Source organism: Trichoplusia ni, chromosome 11 (assembly GCF_003590095.1).
Source record: "Trichoplusia ni isolate ovarian cell line Hi5 chromosome 11, tn1, whole genome shotgun sequence".
In the NCBI taxonomy this organism is placed as follows: domain Eukaryota; kingdom Metazoa; phylum Arthropoda; class Insecta; order Lepidoptera; family Noctuidae; genus Trichoplusia; species Trichoplusia ni.
In genome coordinates, this window is record NC_039488.1 from 6,355,202 (window position 1) to 6,380,546 (window position 25,345).

At 36.2% G+C, this 25,345-nt stretch overlaps 1 protein-coding gene across 2 annotated transcripts in view; it reads left to right on the forward strand.

Annotated features, from left to right (window-relative positions):
• Window positions 1-24,268, forward strand: part of LOC113498486 (MAP kinase-activated protein kinase 2) — a 48,769-nt gene extending 24,501 nt beyond the window's left edge. Inside the window, exons 2-8 of one of the 2 annotated variants that reach the window (XM_026878495.1) lie at window positions 13,203-13,328; window positions 19,706-19,843; window positions 20,233-20,439; window positions 20,844-20,975; window positions 21,451-21,573; window positions 22,032-22,190; window positions 22,625-24,268. In XM_026878495.1, coding sequence (XP_026734296.1) covers window positions 13,203-13,328; window positions 19,706-19,843; window positions 20,233-20,439; window positions 20,844-20,975; window positions 21,451-21,573; window positions 22,032-22,190; window positions 22,625-22,696 — 957 coding nt within the window. In that variant the 3' untranslated portion in view covers window positions 22,697-24,268. The remainder of the gene's footprint in view (window positions 1-13,202; window positions 13,329-19,705; window positions 19,844-20,232; window positions 20,440-20,843; window positions 20,976-21,450; window positions 21,574-22,031; window positions 22,191-22,624) is intronic. The other variant, XM_026878496.1, reaches the window with a different exon arrangement.
• The last annotated feature ends 1,077 nt before the right edge of the window (window positions 24,269-25,345 follow it).

The window sequence follows — 25,345 nt, forward strand, 5'->3', positions numbered from 1 at the left end:
GATAGATCTCGATGGCGTGCAATTTGGGAAACCTATGTCCAGCAGTGGACGAATATGGGCTGATAATGATGTTGATGATGCAACGGTTAACACACGTGTATTTATCAGGATTTCCCGACTAATTGCATCATTAGAATATGAATCATCCTTACGAAAGTAACTATACAAATAAATTTATGACCAAACCATTTATGATTTTTAAAGTGTTACTCACGTCTACTAAAGACGAAATTATGTACCTACCATATTAAAACAAAGTTAACTTTGTATTTTAGTAAAACCCCATTATATAATTAACCCGTTATCTCTAGCCGATGTTTATTTAGCGATAGTAAAGAGAAAACATAAGTACGTCACTGTTAACCAAACAGCTTTATCGGGCACATGCATTTAGTTAGCCATTTAACAAGAATACAAAGACTAATAACGGACTAGGTAAATCTGACCTGACCTCGTATCCTGATAGTATTGTAGAGGACACTTTTCTACCCGGGGTAATCCTCATGGACTCACTTAGCCTCTTGGACACTTATCGGCTAAACCATCGGAATGCTTTACCTTACCGTTGTGGTAGGGATTCTTAATAGGTAGTGGTAGGTACTTGGTGGTACCCTCTATTGTAATAGTAAAGTAAAGTATTCAATCTAAGAAAATTAGAGTTAAACTTTCGTTTCCAGTGAAATAATAAGTAATTGGACATCCAATGATTGGATTTTCAAGTCAAATATTAATTTGGGATGAAAATTACAGTGATTTTTAATATAACATCAAATATCTGGCAGCGATAGGCTTGTCTAATTTATCAGTAACAAGGATCGGTGATAAATAATCGACATGTGAGTTTTAGCTTAGCTTAAAAAACTGTTCAAAACTTCTACATATAACATTCACTTGTTTAAATATAAAAACTTAGCTAGAATATATCAATTTTTAAGGTCAACCAAACAATTAATTGTCATCACCCTGTTTCGCCCACCATTCATTCGAACATAGTCGGTTATCAAACACAATAGAAACCCCATTGCTTCTAAAACATTAGTTACTTCTAAAACACGTGGAAATGACAGGCGATTAATTCTGATCAAAGTTACAAAATAAAAAAACTGTATTGTTTTAAAAGGGCACCAAAATACAACGCTCTGAGATTGACATACACAAAATACGACAGATTTGTCTTAACCGAACAAAGCGTATAAAAAGCCAAAATTAAACTTTAACTAAAAATTCAGCCTGTAGAGGTCAACTGCTGAACAAAAACTGTTCACAATTTGTGCTGCAAAACTCGACAATCTGTAAATAAAAATGATTGGACAAAAAACAGAAAGAAAATCTATACTAAAGTTTTAAAGACGTAAAGTTCGTGACATTGTAGGCGTAATCTTGGGAACTATTGGATTGATATTGAACATTATTTTACCAATAAAAGCCACATTATTTTCCAGGGTATAAATTAACCCAAAAATACTGCCAATCAAGTGGGCACGTGTCAGTTATTATCTTTAGTAATACTTTAACCTTTGAATATTACTTTTTACTTAAAAATTAAGATGGACGTTTTGCTAGGTATTATCCGCCAGTCAATCTTTGTCAAAAGATATCTAAAGAATATTAAACGTAAGTTTTCTCTCTTATCTGTAAATTATTGTAATCTTATCTTACTCAAGAACATGAGTCTTCATCAATATTAGCGCCAAAGGCATAATTTATAACTATCAAGTGCCTTTCGAGATATTGTTACATAGATTATAATCATAAATTGACAAAAATATACTTTTTTGAAATCTGACACTGCTACCACGCGATCCCTAGAAGACTAGACCAGACAGGTTTCTTTTTTTTTTTTGTTTAAACGACTCCCGCACTAAGGAATTAAATCCAAACAATTTAAAAGTCTTTGGTCAAGCTTTGAATTTTGCAAAAGGTTTCATACTTATACTTAACTTCATACATAAGCACTGACGTGTTTTGCCAAACATTAAACCAAGGTTAATCTTACAATCAAATATTAAGCACATTTCCGTATGACTACGGGTTTTTAACTTCCAGTCACGTTTTTATATCAGATGCAAACTGTTTATGAATTGCAGTTTTGAGTCAGGTAATCAGTCAAAAATATTATCATGAAGTAAATATTTGAGTGTGTCTGCAAGATATCGCAACTACAACGTGCTTTCAAGTGCTACTGCTTGCTGAGGCTAGCAGCAAGATGGGAGAATGAGATAGAAGTCTATTGATGATGTTAAGTGCATCAAAGTTTCGGCTTTTTGAAGTAAAACTTCCTTAGGCGCGACTAAGAACTGGACAACAATGGAATGGAAGTCTCTTACGGCAATATGGCGTCACGTTTCTGTACCATCCGGTTTTTAAATATTTTTTGCCATTTGATACTATAACTATAAGTATGACGAATATAATATATAACTAATGTTTACTTTCGAAACAGTTATTTATGGAGTTTCTGCGTTGTCTTTTCCATATTAATGACAATTTAGAACCGTGTAACTAGAGTCATTACTGTAACAATTTAAATGTGTTGCCATAAATTTATTGAATGGCTACGGCTTCACCGCTCACATGCCTTGGGATTTGTCAAGCGTACGCGCTCAAGCTATATCGAGAGCCCTCATTGCATTCAGTGTTTTGCGCGTTAGTTCATACAGAGAGCTCTTGTGAGAACAAGACATCAAAAACACAATGTAGTACGCTCTCTCTTACACATCCTCAATACTCTTCCCATAAAGGGTCGTACACACTGTATACGGCTCAGTTTTATGGCGTAATAATGAATTTCTATTAATATAAGCCTTCGTAAAATCTAATTTTAACTATGTATAATATTTACTCCATCGACATCAAAGCGAATAATAATATTCATTTAAGCGTAACTAGATCTAATCTACGTCGTAAAATCGCATATGGTAATCTTCATAATACACAAATTACGTCTGATGTAAACGTATATTGTATAGACGTTCAGATGAGAAATGTTGTACGCCATCTTGATCTACCAGCTGGTACAGAAGATTTGTAATAGGGTATATGACAGACAAAAACGCTGTTTAGACCGTCAGACAGAATTTCAAAAAAAATTTGGTACGTATTTTTTATTCTATCTCGTGAAAGGGATAGAGTAAGTTATAATCTTTTGTAACTTCATTTACTACGTATGTTTTTTATTAACAAGTATTTAATGTTTCTAGTCCCCTACTACATTTCTTACATTTCATCATCCTAAGTGCTTTTAATTTTCCTTAATTTTAATGATGTGATAAAGTGAAAAATACGAGATTAAATACTTTTTGAAATCTGTCTGACGGACTTATATTTACATTATTAGATTTAGTTAAATATCCATTCATAGAGATTAAAATAACACCACCATTTCGTCCTTGTTAATTTACTGAGCAAAACCCTTTGTCTCAAATACCACTGAGATCTGAAGCATTCCTTGAATTTACGCTGTAATAGAGAATCTGGTATTTTCCTCTGGAAGCGTGCAGAGCATGTGTCTTTGCAATTGAGTTGACATTCTCCGGCACCTCCGGCCAAGGCAAGCACGAGTCCAAGGTTTTTTGGTCAGTTCAGCCCCGATACATTACACACCCTCATTTTAGCAAAAACTCTTTAAACCTTAGTTAATTTAACATCCTCCACAAGCCTCGTAATATATTCAAAGAGAGTGAAAGATCGAAATGGATAGTCTCTTTCAGGGCCTCCTTTTTCATTCCTCCCACTCTTCTTTCACTTGTCTCTCATGAGCCGCGAGTGACCAGTTCGGTAAGAACGATTCCAGGTCATTCCGCCATCTCCGTCTGGGTCGGCCTCGCTAACGTCGGTTTTCATATAATATCTAAAGGCATATTTTTCGTAATGCCATGCCATCATAATCATTATCTCTAAGTAAATATGGGGAGATAAAACAATCACTCTTGTTGGAAAAGGGATAAATAAGACGGTCTACCTCGAATCTAAAAACAAATTGTAATGATGAAAGGGCTAATTCTGAAATTAAAACGTCTCTGCGACAGAAACATTATTAATCGATAGGTACTTAATATAGGGTGAAGTGTAAGTAATTTGTACACATGTTTAAATAGTTGTTTTGTTCTGCCTTAGAAGTATACAACTTTCTTCTGAAGTTTGACAGCCTATTTCCAAGAGAAATATTTGCCTTTCCGCACTAATTTTGAATTCATGATAATGCCGTATTAAGTCAAGTCAAGGTAAGGTAAGGGGATTTATTGAGAAAAGATTGCGATTATCTTTAAATTAAAATGTTTCGTTTCTATGTAACATTTTTGTTATACCAAGTATTTCAACTTCAGGTAGAAAACCTTTTATTAGGAACTTAAAAACATCTCAAATAGAGATTTGCCTGATAATTATAATGAACTTTAGTATCTGTTACATCAACTTTTCGCATTAACTACACACAGATACATCAAACCAAGCATTACAACTAAAAAACAAGCAATAATCAACCTTAACTACCCTGTCATAAGAACGCTATCAATATAGCGTGACGTACAAGTGGACAGCAAAGAGGTACTAATCTTTGCCTACGCTTAATTAAATTCAATTAATATCAATATGTCAGAGACGACCTTCACACCTAGAAATGTGATAATGAATATGTTATGATTGCAGAACTCCAAGATAAATACTTGTAGCTATGACTAATACATATATGATACACATTAAATTTCGGTAATACAAAATTTCTCAATAGTAAAATAGTCATCTAGTCTTTAACAGTCGTTACTGGTAATCAGAAGCTGGAAAGTCTTACCAAGGGGTACTGTGTTGCCCAGGTAACTGGGTCGAGGAGTTCAGATAGGCAGGCGGTATGGGTAGCCAGAAGCTGGAAAGTCTAACAACCAGTCTTACTAAGGGGTATTGTGTTGCCCAGGTAACTGGGTTGAGGAGTTCAGATAGGCAGTCGTTAGGGGTAGTCATAAGCTGGAAAGTCTAACAACCAGTTTTACTAAGCGGTATCAGGTTGTCCAGGTAACTGGGTTGAGGAGGTCAGATAGTTAGTCGCTTCTTGTGAAACACTGGTACTTAGCTGCATCTGGTTGGAGTGGAAGTTAAGTAGCTCTAACTATGTTAGGAAAAAGCTATGATGATGATGATGAGTGTCCGTAAACAGCTTGTTTCTCTCCATTAATTTGAAAACTTAGAGAGATCAAAGCCGGTCCAATTTATTTTTCTATTCCCAAAGCCAATTACAAAGTAGTAGTTTCTTTGAAAGGAGCAAATGAAAGAGGTCCGAAGCAAAACTAGCGCTTTTTAGTTATTTTCATAGCAAACTTCAAAGGCAGTCGTTCCTTTGAATTTAAACGAAACTTTACGAACTACGTTAGCTGAATAGCTTTTCAAATAGGTTTGTGTGCGATCTGGCTAACATTTTCTCAATCTATGTGGGAGTTTTCAGTTTTATCAGACTTAGCTGTATCCCTATCCCCACTAATATTATAAATGTCAATGTAAGTTTGCACAACGCTTTCACGCGAAAACTACTGAATCGGTCGTCATGAACCTAGGAGGTATGAGAAGAAACATAGATAAATTTTATTATAAAAAAAATATTACGGTAAAAAAATCGTTTTCGTCTCTTTAACAAAAAAATCCTGCTTGACACTTCATACATCGCAGGAAAAAGTCGTGAGCAACAGCTAGTCTATAAATAAATCCTCTTAACAAATTCTTCTAATTAAAAAATCTGTAAACAATAAAACTTGGCAGCAGCTCACCTGTTGAAAGTCTAGTTCAAATATTTTAGCAGCACATCGTTGCCAGGTCATAGCATAGCTAAAAATCTTTACACCTGTAAAAGTTATTTAACTCATGAACGGATGGAGTTTGAGTCACAAGACAAATAGTTTACAAAGTGATATAGTCAAAGGACCATTATTTTATGTATTTGTATCGTTTGAGACAAGTTACTCTTAAAATCTGGGCCCTAATGCCGATGAATGAATTGATATATTGAATTGAAATTATACTATTCGTATTCTCTTAATAGCGGAGTTGGAGCCCTGGACATCCAACCAATGACATAGCATTTATATTTAACTAGACCCCAGTCCATTTCGATGGGCGCTAAACCATTTTATTTGTTAATAGTGGTTATTAGTTACAGCATTCGCAAATAGCATGCTTTCTATCTCTACAGGTAAAAGGGATATTTAAAATTTCTTCAGTGGATACAGAAATTACCTCCAAAAGCATCCTTAATCTAATCACTTTATAAATATTAATTAATTAAGATCACAGAAGCCTTTAACTGAAATATATGAATCAAACTGCACCACTGCACACATCTCTAAACATACCTAAATTAAACCTTCTTTTGATACTCTCATAAATTGATAAAATGAAATTATCCCCAAAAGAGTAAAGCTATTTTAATATCAGTGAACAGTGAACAGAGTACGTTTTAAAATATGATCGAGTAAGTAAAGGTTACGGGGTTCGGAACACCCTTTTAATTAGGTTAATCTTCGGATATATTTGGCACCTTTGATCACGCTCACGACGCATTTCACTTATATTCATCAACAATATTACGTCAGTCCCTGTACCACGAGCTTTTGAAACAATATTTCGGTAACTGTTGGAAAGAGATACAGCTATACACTTAATGTTGTATCTCGCTTTTATTTGATATTTTGAAGACCGAGTATTATGAAACATATGCAAGGCGACTTTTAACAGTTTTTTGTTTCGAATATAAATCAGTTTCTTTTTAAAACACAATGCCCGATGACATAACATGCTACATCGCGTGTATTTTAATTTCTGTGTTGTTGTAATACGTTTGAACCAGTGCTAACATTCAAAAACATTTTGAACAACTTTAATCAGCTTGCCAAATCCATTACATTTTCTATTCGGCTTTACAGTAGTAGGATAAAAACTAAGCTACTGACTGCAGGGTCGCATTATTGCTGTGGAAAATAATAAGCTCATTATAATCTAAAACCGCTGGTCTGAATGAGTGTCGCTCACTAGATTTATTTTACAATACTTCATTGCTTGATATTTTCAAAATATTCCTGCCCACATACTTCTCCTGGATATCCAATACCTCAAAAACATTCGTGTCCCGTGAATATCACGATATAATTTCTCTACGACCACAACCATATGCATTTATATTTACACCCAATCAACCACCACAAACATGTATTTATAAACGTACGCCCCACACCTACACATTTACGCACCATAGTCCCAATTCAGATCTTATCGTATCAATTCACAATCGCATCGCGTCATTCTCTAAGGCTACGTTTCCACCAGAGATGAGCGAGGAAGCGGAGCGAGGGATGTGTTTATATTTCTAATATAATGATATTCTTAAACTTTCACGCAACGCCTCAAAGTAAGCAAAGCTTGTATTATGAGTACAAGACAACTGATAGTAATATTATATGTTTCTAAATACATACATACAGACACAGAACAAATGATCGTGCTCATCATACAAACATTTTCCTGGGTGAGAATCGAACCCACTTAGGGTTCAGTTCACTATACCAACAGGCCAGGCTAATAGAATCGCTTCATTTACCTCGCAACGATCAGCATAGCTCGAGTAGACACGGCTCAACAGACGGCCTCGCTCGACACATTTCCATCGCACATCTCTGGTGGAAACGCACCCTAAAATATGACATAATATGTGTATTTTCCCACAAGAATGTAGCGTAATGTTAATGCAATATCCAAAATCTTCAGGGACTCTATGTCGAGTAAAATCTAGAGGTTATTTATAGAGTTTGTGAAAGACACTGCGAATGCAATGCAAATTCCGTCCGTTACACCAAAATTTGCTATTTGAATAGGTTTTTTTTTGGCAAAAAAAACACTCAAGCTATGCAAATAATACTCGGGCTCTAAGATGATCTTGCTAATGATACTATATCATACAAACACGTATTCTGGGTGGGAATCAAACTTACGACCTCCGATTAATAGCAGTCAGTGTGATAACTTCTAGACCAACCGGTACATAATAATTAAACAATGCAACGTGCAGCTAATTGCCCTTATAAATACAGTGACCATAAGCTAAAATGATTGGACAAATGATACAGCTAGACCTACCGCAAATGAATTAGTCATATCGGTTGAGGAAAATTTGCAAGACATTTATGGCATTCCACTTAAATAATTATTAAATACCTATACATTTAAATATTTACCCTCTTTAAATGCCTTAAGTATTTCCTGAATCTGAACCAGTCAAAGCGAGAAGTAAACTCCGTCTAATGGCATCTTACTTACACAGAGGGAAAATAATTATATTACATTAGCGTGTTGCTCGCCCCTTGAATGTCGCTTATAGAAGCAAAGACTATACCCGCTTTTAACGAATTTGGATGAAAGCCCATGTAATAATCCAATGAGCCTGGTCCAGCCGTTTATGTGAAGACAAATACATTTACACAAATTCTCACATATTAATCTCTTGTAGTCTCTTGAGAGAAATCCTGAAACATCATAGTGCAAAACCTTTTGCAGCTAAGAAACAATCATAATCAAAAAGTTTTTATTTATATAGGCCGTTGCGTGGTTCCAAAATTGTCATTCCTATGGGGAAGAGCCGGCAAGAAACTCCAAATTCTCCTTCTCCTCTTTTAAAAATGAATGTATGATTAGAAAGTTTTCAGGCAGAGAAATACGAATCCAGACAATAGGTCCATTAAGTTGTAACCGGTCAGGATTAAAAACTATTAAAATAGTTAATAAAAAATCATCTTCACTTTATCATCTACCATTCAAAATAAATATTAGCTTTTGCGTCGCAATTGGCAAATACCCCGTAACTGATAATGCATCGCTGTTTGCAATTTACTGCAAATATACGCTGTTATGTAGAACCCGTTTTAATTAACACATATTATACTTGTGTCGCAATTTGTAGTTAATGTAGATACTTACTTAACATCGGACGATAAATAAACTTCTGCTAATGGAAAAGGCTACATAAATAAAGAAGGAATGGATATATTGCTGGTCAGGGATAAGAAGATTTATTAAGAATTTTACGGTATATGCATACTTAATAAGAATTTGTGGGGATAACATTAATCATACAATTTCCTAAACCGAATTGTTGTTGCGTTTTGTGCAAAATAAATAAAAAATTGGAAACAATGCTCTCAGTGCTTACACTACTTATAGTGCTCTCACATAATAGTGATTTAAAGCGTTTCGCGCACTAATCTATGAATCCTTGTTTCGTACAGGCCTTCACAATCATTCAAGTCACATTCTTATGACACTCTGGCTCAGGATAAGCTTGTCCTACGTGGATTCGAGAAGCGGCTATAGCCGGGCACGCGAGCCGTCATAACTTAAAAACATAATACTCCAAAATCCCCATGGAACACCTATCATGTTGAAAAACCCAGCGTCAAGTCGTCAAGAAAAATAAAACTCATAATAGATACATTTGACATACGTCCGTACAATTTAACATATCCGCAAACTACACAATCCGAGCAAAACAGTACCTTTTATGTATGACCACTTGCGTCATACACGTTATTCATAGGAATATACGTCACAAATATTATCAATACGCACGGTTTAATTAGGGCTATGTTATGCACATAAACTGTGTGTAATTCGTACGTCAGTCAATTCACAACGCATTTCATATGTGTTAGTTCATTCATTATTGTGTTCGGGAATATTTCTGGAATTCAGTAGCCATGTTTCAGCTTTGTTTTACAGTTTAATCTTGACAAGCTTTTGTAAACTACATTTTTGTTACATAAATGTAAGTGGGTGCATGAAGAATTCTTGCACCTTATATAAGACTAAAATCTACGACCTGTTTCAATTCCACCATTCGCTTTACCAACTAAGCTACCAAAAACTTTGATCGAAAGATAAAATATCTCCATTAAACTTCTCTTATATTGCAGATGTAGATTTTGCTACAATTTCTCTATCCCAAAAAGATACCATCTTCTTTTCACCTTTCATTTACATCATTATTACGTTTGAGAATAAAGGTCGTTCTTTATTTTTCCTCGTATCAGCTTTCACGTAATTTACACGTTGTGTGTATTGTCCTCCGAATGTTGGTACAATACGGTAAAATTGATAAATCAATCTACTTAAAATACAATACAATACTTAAAGAGAAAATTGAAAGATAACGTTTTTTCGTTTGTTGTAAAAAACACCATCCCTTCCTCTTTTTGCACATTTGACCTCGATTATCAACTCAACCTTCACCATTCAACCCTCACGGTTCCTGTCCAAGGATCAGTCTTTATTATAAAGTAAAAATAACCAGGAAACCATTATAAAATGCCGTAAATTCCTTCTGTTGACTCGACGCAGACTGTCCTTGGCCGACTTTATCAAGGCTCTGTCGACTTAACGGCTTTGGCTGGATTCCATCCTTGAACGTGAGCTTAAACGAAGGTTAGGAAGTGGCTTAGTCTATTTTTATATCTGGTTTGCGAGGATCTTTATCTTCTAGCAGTGCCAACCAGTGAAGGTTAGCGATTAGCTTGTTGTTTGTTGTTGTAATCCTCCTATTAGTAGCTCGGCGAAACAGTTTCTTTATAAGGAGAGTATTATCTACCCAACGACTTTCGTCTTCAATAACGCATGCTTATGTAGGTGTGATGAAGGTCTATACTTGGCTTTCGTGTTTAATCTCCATACTTTTATATGAACTTCTAGATGAGTTTCTTTGCTTGTAAGGTCTCAATATACTTTTCTCTGTTCCTCGGTGACAATCCTAATGGACTTCCTTCGCCCTGGACGTGCCGTGACATGTGACTTGGGCGTTCAAGGGTACAAAATTATACAAATCCCTTAGAAGGGTGCATCTTTTTATTCCCTTCAACGGACCAGTCACAAAACGAACTATAATAATAAAGAAATCGCAGTAAGGAACATTAGACTTAGCGCGACTTTGTCTAGATTTCATTACTTTTTAAAGATAAACAAACAACTCTATCGAGATTTGTCTAGTTTTTACAGATTCTGGTGAGATTTCTATTGACAATGACAAAATCGAGCGTACCTTAAATGTATGATAATTATCCAAACTAACATTCAACTAACCACAAACCATTTTACTCTCAAATTGAATCACTTTATGATATTGCTTCGTAATCTTTTCCAATACAAAACTTCTCGTAACTTTGTGATTGATGGCAAAAGTACCTATTTGTTTTTCGGCTATTACCTAATTTGATTCGACACTCTTCAGAAACAATAGAACAGGTGTTTCCTGATATTATTATAACGCTAGTTTTTTGGATGTGAGGTTGATGCCACAGATTATTTAATCCTCGTCATTCCTTATAAGCTCCCATTGGAAAATCAGTTTTATTCAATTTGCTGCTATTTCTTCTTGAAGAATTCCAATTGATTTGTGTCTTCCAATATAATAGACAAAATAAGTATTTTTTCCGGAAACGGGACGACCTCAAGATTATCATTATTCCAAATAGCAATCCTTATCAAGTTTCTGCATGCTTGGGGATGCTAATATTTCTTCGGTCTTGGACAAAAATGAGACTGGGCCATACAATTGTACTTCAGAGACCAGTACTTTTAATTTCCTTATTGATGCAGAGGGGAAGTTTGCTACGGGTATTATAGACCCCCATCTAGTTACCACATTTTCGATAGCTAAATTATTAGCTTAACACGTGTGATCACAATATATTCCCGGTGCTACGGTCTTGATTTAACTTCATTCATATTTATTGCATTCTGTGTTTAATCTAGTTTCTAGTGAACTCTGAGATATAAACTTGGCATCACTCCAGTATGTTTTCCTAAAACATAACAATTTCTTCTTAGAGGATTTCCCCTTTTTAACGGCTTCTGAAAACTGTTACGATTTGCGCATACTTTAAATAAGAGTCATTCAATACATTCATACTCGTCCTAGTAAAATATCTGTTAGGGTAACAATTTGTCAAGGTTACTTAGAATCTAGCCTTTTATGGCAAATACAATTCGTAGAGAACATGTCAGTAAAATGAAAATTCTCCAAAGTTCTGAAATATTTAAAACTAGCTGTTGCTTACGGGCCCGCCCGCTACGAATCGAAATGATCCCACGGGAACTTGAAACTCCCACGTGTTATACTATCTGTCTACCAAGTTTCGTATAAATCCGTTCTCTGGTTTTTGAAAGAGGCACATTGATCCATACATACATACATCTTGCTTTTATAATATTACTAGGATTTTATTACTTAAGTCTAAAATCTAGAACGACTATCAACCTTAGTCTATTTAACGCAAATAGAAAGCCGCTGACATAAAACTTCATGAGCGATCAACAAAGAAAGCGTCGTTTTCAACGGGCCGCGATTCAGGTCAAGTTTACTGAGATATCGTGCCAAAAATTTACGCGTCGGCGTGTTATTTATCGGCTTATGTAAGGTATGATATATTACATACATGTTCATACATGCCCACTGCATTTGGAAACGTATTTAATATGCGTTTTTAATAGCCAACGCAAACGGTTTTGTAAGGTGATTGATTTGAGCTTTCGAAAGCAACTCAATTTTAATTATATGGTACTTTCACAAGGACATCAAATTAATGTGTTTTGTGATAATTTATTTACTCATTTATTTATTGTAATAAAGAGCGTCTCTTTTTTGCATAAGTACATGACTTTTCTTTCTACATTATTTGACGTATATTCAAGCAAAATATACATATTTGACGATTATTGAAGTGAAATGCGGTCTTATGACTAAATGCGATCTTTAATCGAAGACCTTTGGAAAGACTTTACATTGAATAAGCTTAATTGATATGACTTTAAAATAATTTTACCTGTTGATGTTATTTTGCCATAATTTCTTTCTCATGCAAGATTCAAGTTTATTTAATAAGTGGCAAGATGTACACCTTCATCAACAGCGACATTTATAACATCATTTATTTTTATTATGTTTCGAGGCAGATTCATAACTATTTATTTATGCGTATTTATCGAGCCCAAACGCAGTTCTTAATCATGACCGAACGCGGCGGCAGGCTCTCGATTTGAACTGACTAAACCACTACAAAATAAATAATTATCACTAAATACACTGCAAAACAATTCAACAAAGTTTCGTTCAATGATGTCACTTTCTATCCCCAATTTCTTTCCAATCACTTAGTACTAAAAATCCCTTTCGTTCCTTACAGGTCGTAGAATGCAAAGAGAAGACGACCGGTGCTAAGCGTGCATTGAAAGTCTTGCATGACAATACAAAGGCACGCCGGGAGGTTGAGCTGCATTGGAGAGCGCGCGGCTGTATTCACATCGTTCAGGTAACTACTTCATACTTTATTAAATGATGTAACGGTTTACTCACGCGTATTTGGGTATCAGGTATGCCCGACTAGTTTTGAACCCAACTGGAGTCCTTAATCATGAGCTAAAGCGGCGGGGTCGCAAGTCGTGCGGGCACCCCCGATGAATACGCGTGAGTAAACCGTTACATCATTTAATAATGATTCAGTCTCACGATAGTTATTAAAAAAATACACTTCATACTTGTTCCATTGGCTCAGCGACCCAAATTGTGTCTTGGCCTCTGATACGAAAGAGCGCCACTTTACCCGATCCTGTTTCTTTACTTGCCAGTGTTTTTTGTTTCGAAAAAGAAGGGTTGTATTGGCTAAGCTACACCTTCACAAGTTGATCGATCACTAGGTAAGCTAAGCTACACTAGATGTATGTATGTATGCCTGTAGATGGGTGACCATCTATGTCATAACGAGTTTTTCCGTATTTCGGAAGGCACGTTAATTTATAGGTCCCGGCTGTTATTTATGCATCTTTCATCAGCTGCCGAGTATTACTTCTAGACATTACTTTTGCTTAAAATGTCGCAAGCTTGGTATTTGAAGGATTAGGTGTATTTTTCCGCATAAAAAATACCTTGGTTACTGTAGGTAATTTTATAATACTCTGCCGTCTACAACTGACTCTGTCTGTCACCAGGCCGTGTCTCACGAACAGCGATAACTAGACATGAAAACTCGAGAATCAACGATTGGTACAGTCATAAATTAGATGCGAAACCAAAATGTTAGTGTCATATTTTTCAAACCACATCAAAACCCACTTACAGATAACTAATCTACGTCCACAGCCCAATATTATCAGTGATTCATCATCCACGTCAAACAGCCGAAATCGTGAATAACGATGAGCGCTCGTTAGAACTTACCCACAATCTCCTATCGATACGTAATTTGATAAGGATCTTTTATTGGGACCAGCCCGCCACACATGCCCGTCATTGCAACTCCTGTGAGCCAGGATCTACAATGAAACCAACGAAAACCACCGAATCGCTTGAGTTCGGTGTGTCCCAGTGGAAACAATGAACTGCCTTGAAACCCGCATAATTTGTACGATTTTGATAAGGATATTATATTAGTGAGACAGGTGTCAGTTAATGCGGCTTCAGAAAGGAGCGTCCTTGCCTGGGATCGCAGTAGTTTGCATCGCGTTACCGTGGTCTCAGGTACAAGGGAAGGGTGAAGCACTCCTGTACTTTTAGCCGGTAGGATTCCGGCATAATTGACGGTCTTCCCCAGGGCGGAGAAAGTCCATGTGGATTTCTCCGGGTAAAAAAGGTTTCAAGTGATAAATTTTGATTATGAGTTAAGATAATACGTGTAGACTAGAGTGCCTGACATAAACTCCCAAAATTGTCGCAGTGGTGAAAGCAAGATGGCCTATAGAGGTCATCCTGTAAACCTTGACCTACCTCTCATATAGATGAATCAAAATTTTGGTTTTTCAAGTCAGACAGTTCGGAAAGACGACAGTCGGTCGATTTATGACCATTTGGTGTTGGACTTAACCCAGTAAGACTGAAAGCCGAACCCCGACCTCTGTTAATAGGCCAAGGTAAATAGTAAAAATAATCAGATCAAATACCAAATAGACCGCAAATTATGTTTCACAAAAAACAAAACAAAAAGCTATAATAGAATGGTGACACAATTTTCCTCAAGCTAAGATGCTTTATCATTTTAATCTCAAAAAACCCAATCTGAAATATTTTGCGAACTGCAAGTCACCCATCCGATTCCACACCTCAATGGGCGTAGCTTAACTTATCGATTAGTCTGAAACAATGACCTTAAATGAATGGCTCGTTAGCCAATAACTATTGAACAATAGGCTATTATGTCTCTCACTACCGATTGTAGTTACAATGTTTATGAATTGTATGTTTGTTATAATGTTATAATACTGCAGTAGATTATTATAAAGACTGTATTTTTTAAAGAAACGACTCTCAATATGGTCTTTAATATTCTTGTGTCACGGGGAATTTCACAAACATTCAAGTCACATGCACAAAGACACCTAGACTCAGGACAAGCATTCTTGGATCACACAAACACTTGTCCTACTTTCTCGACCCTGTGACACGTCGCTCGCAGTGGCCTTTTCGTCGTATCCTCACCCACTACTCAATAAATACTGCCAAACATTCCATTAAAGAAAAAGCAGTACTAAGCGCTTTTTAAAATTGTGACCTTACGATCATTGAGTGAACAAAACTCTTTTTATCTATCGATCGGATTCCAATCCTAGAAAATCACCTCGTAATCTCGAATACATGAACCCAATCACAATAGCTATTAGCGATGACTCATTAGCAGCCGATAAGAGAGCAATTACGCAGTGGACTTGTAACGCCCCCATGACGTGGTGAAATGTGTTGTACCTTTTCACTAGATTTCGCCAGCACATCCCACCCACAGGAGTTAATTATCAATACTAAATATGGCTGGCAGGAGCTGGATGCGAGTAACCGAAGATAGATCTCGATGGCGTGCAATTGAGGAGGCCTATGTTCAGATGTGGACGTATATTGTGTGGTGATGTTGATGAAAAAACGTCTTGCAAATTCTTGGAATGACAAAGTTTTGTTGCCAAAGAAGAATAGATTGAAATCTATGTTTTTTGTTAGTCTGTGTCCCCGCTTATCTGTGAAAGACAGAAAGGATTAAAATAAATTTATGTTTGTAGAACACATTTAGAAAAGTTCTATTGAAGGATTTTTTTTTATCTTTGGCAATGTGAAGTTGTTCAGGTTTGTGATATGAACTAACAAAATACATTATATCAAGTTTACGGAACATTACCATCATGAAAGACACTTGTCGGTGTAGCGTTTTCCATCTTTCTTTATCCTGTGCCATTTCTTTCACATCCTTATATGTTGTCACTTCTACCTTTACCTTCAGTTTCTTTATATACCTTTCTCTCTTCTTCCTCTAAGAACTTTATTCACAAAAAATCTACTAGTAGCAAGTTTAAAACTACAAACTTACTCTGAAAAGCACCCCGTATCGTCCAATATTCCCCGCTTCCTAAATACTCTGGTTTTGGAAAAAACGTACAATAACGTCCATAAACGTACAATTAAATACATTATCCAGTCTACACTTAGATCTGAAGTCCAAATTTCAGTTTCTGTTGCATCTACCTACAGCGTGCTAATTACTAGGCACTTTGAAGTTTGAGCTACCGTGAGACAGCGTGGCTTTGCTAATAGGTTATCACTTATCTTGTCTGGATAATACTGGTTTGGTTATATTATCTGTATTTATCAGCTGTTTTCTTTTGACATGCGGTATGATGGGTGTCATAAGTTAATGTGAACTGTAATCTAAACTATCGCATAACTATTTAGTAATCTGTGACTATCGCTTATGATTGCCGAATCCTGAAACTCAAATTTGAAGCTCTTATTATAAGTTCTTAAAATTGTATCGCTCTGTTATATCATAAAAGCCGAGTTTGGCTGGAGTTAATCAAGTCAAAAATCCGCAAACAAAGTCAGTTATCAGATTATTTTATTTATTTTTGCTTTATTTTAGTAAGTAAAATACTTCGTAAAACCCGAAATCTAAATTCCACTGTTGAGCTTTCTTGCCAGTCAAGTGCCAAATAGAGAGTATAATCTACGCAAAGAATATATCTTTTACAGTAAACATTAAAAGCCTATCTCCCTAACATATTTATCAGCCTTTATTATCTTTCTTTAGCAGCAAAATATTTTATGTTTGTCTCCATGACTGAAGAAAATTAATTTCAACATGTATCACAAAACGACATATGTTTGCAAGTTTTGCCTGTCATTTAGCTTCACAAGGTATATAATGACTGGCTAGACTAGCTGTCTAATGAACGAATAGCTGGTTATTTCGTGTATCCATAGATGACTCACTGGATTGCACTTAAACCCTCCTTACTCTTTGATCAGGTTAATATGATGCACCGCCTTCCATTCTTTGTCATAGGGAGTTCGTTGTTGTCTTTACCGGCAGCAAGGGCACTTAGGAAATGGTGCGCGGTGGGTGACTTTATGAGCTGCCCATTGTATTTTGACCTTCAAAATGTGCTACTTACTAGTCCTACTTTGAATAGTTTTTGTCTTTTTTATTATTGACCTTGTGCGTTCTGTTTAAAAAAAACCTTTCATGTGCTAGTCCGATTTACAATAGTTAGGACTCCTTAAAAAAACTAAATGAAATCATATTCGAAACAAAAATTGGTCGCCCTTCTTTATGGTGGTACGTAACGTTATTGTTATAGCTGTCTAGACATTATAGTTTACGTGATACGACCTCACAACTAACAGACGAAAATAAAGCGGAAACCTTTTTCATTTTTAAGTACGGAAATCCTAAAAAAGAAAGCTTAAAAAACTCATCATTAAACTTCATTACATTATCACACAGATTACATCTCCACTTAACAATAGTTAATAAGCATCTGATAAGAAAGAAACGAATCACATAATACTTTCAGGCACGTGACGATCATTCAACAATACATTTTATATCCGATAAAAAAATTTACATAGTCATTTTATAGCTTAAGATATTACATGTGCCTTATAAACCAAGACGAAGTATTTCCTCTTATATTTCTGACACGTGCCCACGTCCTAGGACGTAAGGCTATTTTCGTGTTAATATAGCCTATCATCATCGGCTTAGCCTTTTCCCAACCTCCCAACCTTTTACCAGTGTTTTACAAGGAGCGACTGCCTATCTCACCTCCTCAACCCATTTACCTAGGCAACACGATACCCCTTCGTTAGACTGGTTGTCATACTTTCTTCTGACTACTTGTAACGACTGTCAAAGATGTACGAACAGCCGGGACCCACAATTTAACGTGCCTTCCGAAACACGGAGGAACTCGTTATGACAATGATGGTCAGCCATCTACGGACCAACTGTGTCCAGCGTAGCTTAAGCTGTCATCGATTCACTTATGCAGTTATAGCTTAGCCACGAACTCATCTAGCCCTGAGCTCCCTCAGGTTAATATAGGCAATTATTAAAAAATAACGAGGCTTTCTATAGGTAAAAGAACTTTCAAAATCGGTTTTGTAGTTCTGAGATAATCCCTGAGATAAAAACAGCAACATAAACTCACATTCCTCTTGATATTAGTAGAGATAAGTTATTTTACATCGTCATTCAATTGCTAAATAGATGTAAGATATTACTTTTGTGTCAGAGTAAAGTAAAGAATTATAATGGCAAGAAATGTAAGGAAAATAAAAATAATGACATTGATAAGGGTAAGCCAGTTTTTTTTGTGAATATTTGAAACATTAGCAATATCTAAAAAAAATATTATTAAATAGAACTTTACATTTATTTTGACTGCACGGATAGCCGAGTGGTTGAGGTCACAACGCTAAACCCACTGAGAGCGACGTAACGCGGGTTCGATCCCCGCATAGGACAAGCATTTTTGTAATCAACGAATGCTTGGCCTGGGTCTGGGTGTATTTGAGCATGTGACTGAATGTTTGTAAAACCTCCCGTGGCACGAAGATTCCGAAATGCGGTTTTAAAAAACTCGTTTTAAAAATATATACATTTCCATAAATAGTAAATTTTTCCCTTAGTCACCGATAATAATGACATAAACACATTAACGTAATAATTCGAAACGCCATGTCGAACTCATAATTTTAACTGTCACGCCCAGGGAGAATTGGTAATGGTTTGCGGTTATTACTGATACTCATTGTTAACCTCATTATTATATTTTTATTTGTCGTTAAGCGAAAAAAAGTTATGCCAACTTTTACAACAATAATTTTAAATATGAAATATAGTGTCAATCAGGATGGCAAGACCAATAAAAGCATATAAAATACACAAAATTGTTACATAGTACAATAATATATGCTGCTTCTGAGATATTGAAAAGGAAGGATTGTCTTATCTTTCATCAGGCGGATTTATAATTATTTGATAGAACTTTTTTAGTAGCCAGTATTCTTCTGTCCTGATAGCCCAAATAGGGTCTGATAAATGCGAGCGAGAAAACCGTTTAATAATTAATATTAAAGACAAACGGGTTAGCCATTCCGACGTTAGGTTTTCGGAATATTTCTGTATTAATCATAGATTTAGAACACTATTTACCCATTTAATCACCATTCCCGCTCTAAACAGTAAAATCAACCATTCAACTCTCGCGCTCAAAACACCTATACGCAGAACAAGCATTTGTGGATCATACATATTACACACCAATGCTACCTTCTCCTACGCTGGGATCAAACGTGTATCCTTGTAGTAATGTTTACCTACCTATTTATTTTCATATACTTAAGATGATCATCATCATCATCTTTTTACAGGTGATAGACGTGTACGAGAACTCCTACGGTGGCCGAGGATGTCTCCTGGTCGTCATGGAGTGCATGGACGGAGGCGAGCTGTTCCAGAGGATCCAGGATAATAGGGAAGGAGCTTTTACTGAACGACAGGCTGCTGAGGTAAGCAAAAACATACTTAAAGAACGAAATACCCACGTTTTACTTACCATTCAAATTTTATCAATATCGGTCCAGCCGTTTTTATAGTTGTAACTTGCATTGTCATCGAGTTTGAAGCTGCCATGAAAATTTTAGCATGCTAGCTTATCGGGAATTGTCTCAAAATTGAGTTACAAAAATCCAACCGGAACGACAAACAAAAATACAAACAAGAGTGTTTAAAACCCAGACTCAGAACAAGCATTCGTTGATCACGCAAATCCTTGCCCTACGCTGGGATCAAACCCGCGACACGAAGGACAGATTGTGTTTGACAACTCCATTAGTCACTGTCATCATTTGATTATATACCTAAATTCATCAACCTAAACCAAAAACATTATTTTCAGATAATGCACTCAATATGTGTAGCTGTCCGTCACCTCCACGATTCGAACATCGCCCACCGGGACATCAAACCCGAGAACCTGCTGTACTCCAGCACTCAGCCCAACGCCGTCCTCAAACTGACCGATTTCGGCTTCGCTAAGGAGACCTTGACGCCAGCTGATACGTTGCAGACTCCTTGCTATACACCTTATTATGTGGCTCCCGAGGTAAGGTAGTTTTTAGATTTGATATTGAAGATTTTGTAGCCTCTGTTTATCTACCCTGAAAGTTTTAATTGTAATTTAGTGAGGATCATTCATAGGTGAGGATGCAATGGTTCACTCTCGGGGTTGTCTGAATAGTTTCGAACCCAACCGGGGTCCTTATTCATGAGCTGAAGCGGCGATCGCGAGTCGAACTTACATACAGTATTTTACAGTTAAAATCATTCTCAAATCTATGCATAAGACATAAGCCAAAAGAACATTAACAATTCCTTTAATCCGCCAAAGCGTAAAGAGAGATATATTTGGTCATATGACCAATTTATCCCTTCCCTTCGGCATGGGTTACAGAAATTTTAAAGAAAACAAAAAGTATACGAAATAAAAAAGATATCTTTTTTTTACAGGTGCTTGGACCAGAAAAATATGACAAATCTTGTGACATCTGGTCTTTAGGAGTTGTGATGTACATCCTGCTGTGTGGATTCCCGCCTTTCTACTCCAACCATGGACTGGCTATATCACCAGGGATGAAAAAGGTAACAAAGCCATACTCTTCTCAACGACTAAGATCCTGTTTATATTTCAAATGCCGCTTCTGAGAAGTCAAAACACCTTTTTATGGTAAAAATAAATTATTATTATGGTTCCGCTGTCTGACAGTCTGCCACCAGGTTCCATCTCATGAACCATGATAACTAGACATTTGAAATTTTCACAAATTACACTAATTTTAGCTAAGCAAATATAATAAAGTTAAATTTGGTTAAGTAGTTAAAATGAGTGCTTTTTTTCGATAAAAAAAAACAAAGTATATTATTTTTTTCAAAGTCGTAATTTTATTTGCAATGTAAGCGTGAAAGATTCATACTAATAGATGTTTGCGAAACAGTTGGTGCGTGCCCTTTTCAGGCGCTGCTAAATTTAAATGGAATGTTATATTTCAAATCTTATAAGCTAATTAAATTATTTCAAACATTTCTGCATTACTGAATATGTATATTTGTATTCCAGCGCATCAGACTAGGCCAATACGACTTTCCGGAGCCCGAGTGGTCGAACGTATCCACCGAAGCTAAGAATCTCATTAAGGGCATGCTGTCCGTCGACCCCGCCAAAAGATTGACTATTCAACAGGTTAGTTTCGTTATATTACGATTTTTGACGTACTGGGGGTCTGTCACCACATCTTCAAGTAATTTTAATATAATGGAAACGTGATAGCTCAATACACGATATAGACCGGCATCTCTCTACTCCTGCTTTAATATGACATAAAATAGTGACAGTAGCTGGTAGGGCCGCAGCTCACATAAACTCCTTAATTGAGTTGTATAATCACAATAATTAGGGCTACTAAGGGAGTACTACTACTAACAGGTGTGTCTGTATCTACGCCAGAAGTTCACAAGTGTATGTTGTTATATTATGTGACTATTAGTACTAGCTGCTGCTTGCAGCTTCGCCTGCCTGCGTATCGGCTATAGTATCAAAAACATTAGCCTCTATTATCGAAAACGCAAAAACAATGTGTTTGATATAATTCAATGAGTTGGCCTCCACACACACATATAATCTCGTGCGCCCTCGTCCAGGTGATGTCGAGCCCGTGGGTCCGCGCGTACACGCAGGTCCCGCAGACGCCGCTGTACACGCACACGCTGCTGCGCGAGGGCGGCGACGCCTGGGCCGACGTGCAGGACGAGATGACGCGCTCGCTCGCCACCATGCGCGTCGACTACGATCAGGTGACGGCGAGTGTCGCCTGATACACCCACACGCACATACACACGCACTCATACTCACCACTCATACTTATCAACACTCATACTTACCAACATTATCACTTATACTCAATCACACTTTTCAACGCTTGCACTCACCCTTCAAAACCTACAATAATGACGTGTACAGTCCATCCTTAAGCACGATCATCCAGTTGTTTTCGCTTACAAATATGCATTAGAAAGATTGGACAAAAAATAGTTTCTTGTTTCAGCCCACAGTCCGATGATCAAAACTATTCTTTGATCATCGGATCTATAATAAGTTTGTATGATTGTTGAAAACTCTCAATATATTATAAATCTTTTATGACTATATTAGAAAAAGCTAAACACAACACAGACACAGCATTAACAATCTTGTCTAAACAAATAACTTTACTAATAACAATCTTTATTTTCAGGTTCAAATTAAAACGCTAGAACAGAGCAACAATTCGCTTTTAAACAAACGGAGAAACAAAGTCGGGGCTTGAAGCTAACTTATAGGAACTTGGATTTAAGGCAAGCGTGATACAAATATTAACAGATAGTCCAACTCATGTGCGCGGCGCTATGTGTGCGTGCGACTGTGTTTATAAGGAAACATTTAATTTGTGTAACACACAAATGAAGGCTGCATTAGCGTTCAATGACCATACAACCTATAGACGCCTATGGTCTAGTTCAGACACGGCGGGAACCGCGCGATTTTAGAATCGCATGGAAATCGCGCGGGTCTTATTTGTACGAGTTATTAAGTAATTGTTCAGACATAACCGCGAAAATAGAATCGCGCTGCTCCCGCGCGTTTCTATTACTATTGAGTCGACCGCCATTTTCAAACTGAAATTATCCTCGCACTAAATCGCATAATAACCGTCGGTGTCTGAATAGCATCACAGTTTTGCGGTTTCAAACTGCGCGATTCCCGAATGTCTGAACTAGGGCTAATCCTCAGTCTAATAAAACAGATATTTAGTTATAATATCAGCTTATGTAATATCCCATTGCTAGACACTGATATTTGCATTGATAATGTTCACCCACTGCAAATAAGTTCAAATTCCTATTGGAATCTAGGTTTCCTCACGATGTTTTCATTTACCGTTTGTCCTTAGAAAAGTTAATAAATTGAATAAGTCTCACTGGTACTATGCTTCGTTGAAATCGAACTTGCAACCTCGTGTATACGAGACTTATCTAACCCAAGACAACGACGTTACAGTGAACAAAATAAGGTTGGACGAAGCGAGGTACTTCTTTAATTGACCCATTGACAGTCTATGTTAAAACGGAAGTGCTAACAATCACTGTACTGGTCGAAACGTATTCAAAATTATTGAGTAACGAGCCACCTATATAATATTTACTAGTCTGATGTTTTGACAGACATCGGTCGTCTAATATGAAGTGTCTATAGGTTGTTTGGTAGATAATAAGGACACAACGTACTTAGAAGTATCACCCACAGATGGCGCCACGTGAAGATGAGTTAAATTCATACATCTTTAATTTGAAGACAAATTATGTTTTTATACTTTTCGATATTGTAAATTCTAAGTATTTAAACCGACCTTAATTATTTAATACCAGTTGCTGTCTCAACTAGTTATACAATACTTGATATATAGAAAATATTTGAACATAAAATTTCCTTTCCTAGATTGTTTGAGGCATAAAAAAACAATTCTTGCCAGTTGGTCTAGTGGTTAGTAACCCTGACTGCTAAACCGAAGGTCGTGGTTTCGAGTCCCATCCGGGACCAACTGTTTGTGTGATGAGCACGATCATTTATTCTGGGTCTGGGTTTAATTTATCTATAATATGTTGGGTTGGTATAGAAATATGTAAGTAAGTTTATCTGTTGCCTCGTACTCATAAAACAAGCTTAGCTTAGTCTGGGAGTAGATGGCGTTGTGTAAAACTTGTGGGGAAAATCTCAGTCCAAGGTTTTCGAGGTGAGCCGAGTCTAAACAGATAGAAGTTCTCAATTTGAATGCCCTCAGTTAATGAATGATATAATACACGACGCTTGTTCCACAAGCATAAAATTATCAATTACAAAATATTTGAAAATATAAACGAATGACGTCACTGCTTGCTATATTTTGCCACTCAGTGACGTCTATACCTGACCCCAAAATGTTAAAGCATTTTTTATTTAGATTTACAATATCGAAAAATATATAAAAAAGCAATGTACGCAATATTCAATTATAGACAATATTTATATCAAAATTGTTGTTTAGATCAATGGAAATTATTAAAATTACTAATTATTATTTTTCTAGAACATGTCTATTTTTTCTATACATTATTTTTAATGTCCATTTCGCAATCACAATTAATATAATTAGTTTTAAGTTAGTTGTAATTATGTTAAGGATAATATAACTTGACCTGGGTAAGAGTGAGATAGAATATGAATGGTAAGTGCGAGAGACGGCAATAGTTTTAAGACTTTTTGGCAGAAATCCGTTTATAAGTTACACTGTCTAATTTCCATAATTTCTTCCTTGACTAACATGGGTTGGGCCTTCCATATAATATATTTTGAGTATTTTTGGAATAGATATAGTGACCATAAGCATACACACCATTAAAAATATATGATGACCGAAATAAATATGTTGCGTATAGGTATATATTCTCTCAAATGTCTTATTACTGAGACTATTCACAATCTAGACATTTCCCAAATCTATATTAAATTTGACTTCCAGTCACATCAATATAAGTTGACTCAAACTTTGTAACTTATAAACATGGATTTATACGATTGAATATCAGTGGTACTATCAAAAGGCAATCTTAACTACCGTGTCTTAAAGTTCATAATTCCGCTCTGAAAAATCGTTATCCGTTTTGGCAAAAGCTTTTTCAACATCTACGCTGAAGAAATGCTAATTCGAAGGAGCCTAAACAGCTCATAGACTTTAACCACTGATATTCAATCAGATTTAGTGCTAAAACTAGGTATCGAATAGATACTTGTACATAAAAACATTTACTTAATTAACAATAAGTCTGCTAAAACATTGTAAAACCAGCTTTATGTAAAATGAATATAATATTTAATCACTATGTAAATGTAGTTTTGATCTACTGGTTTGGTAGACTGGCCTGTTGGTCTAGTGGTTAGT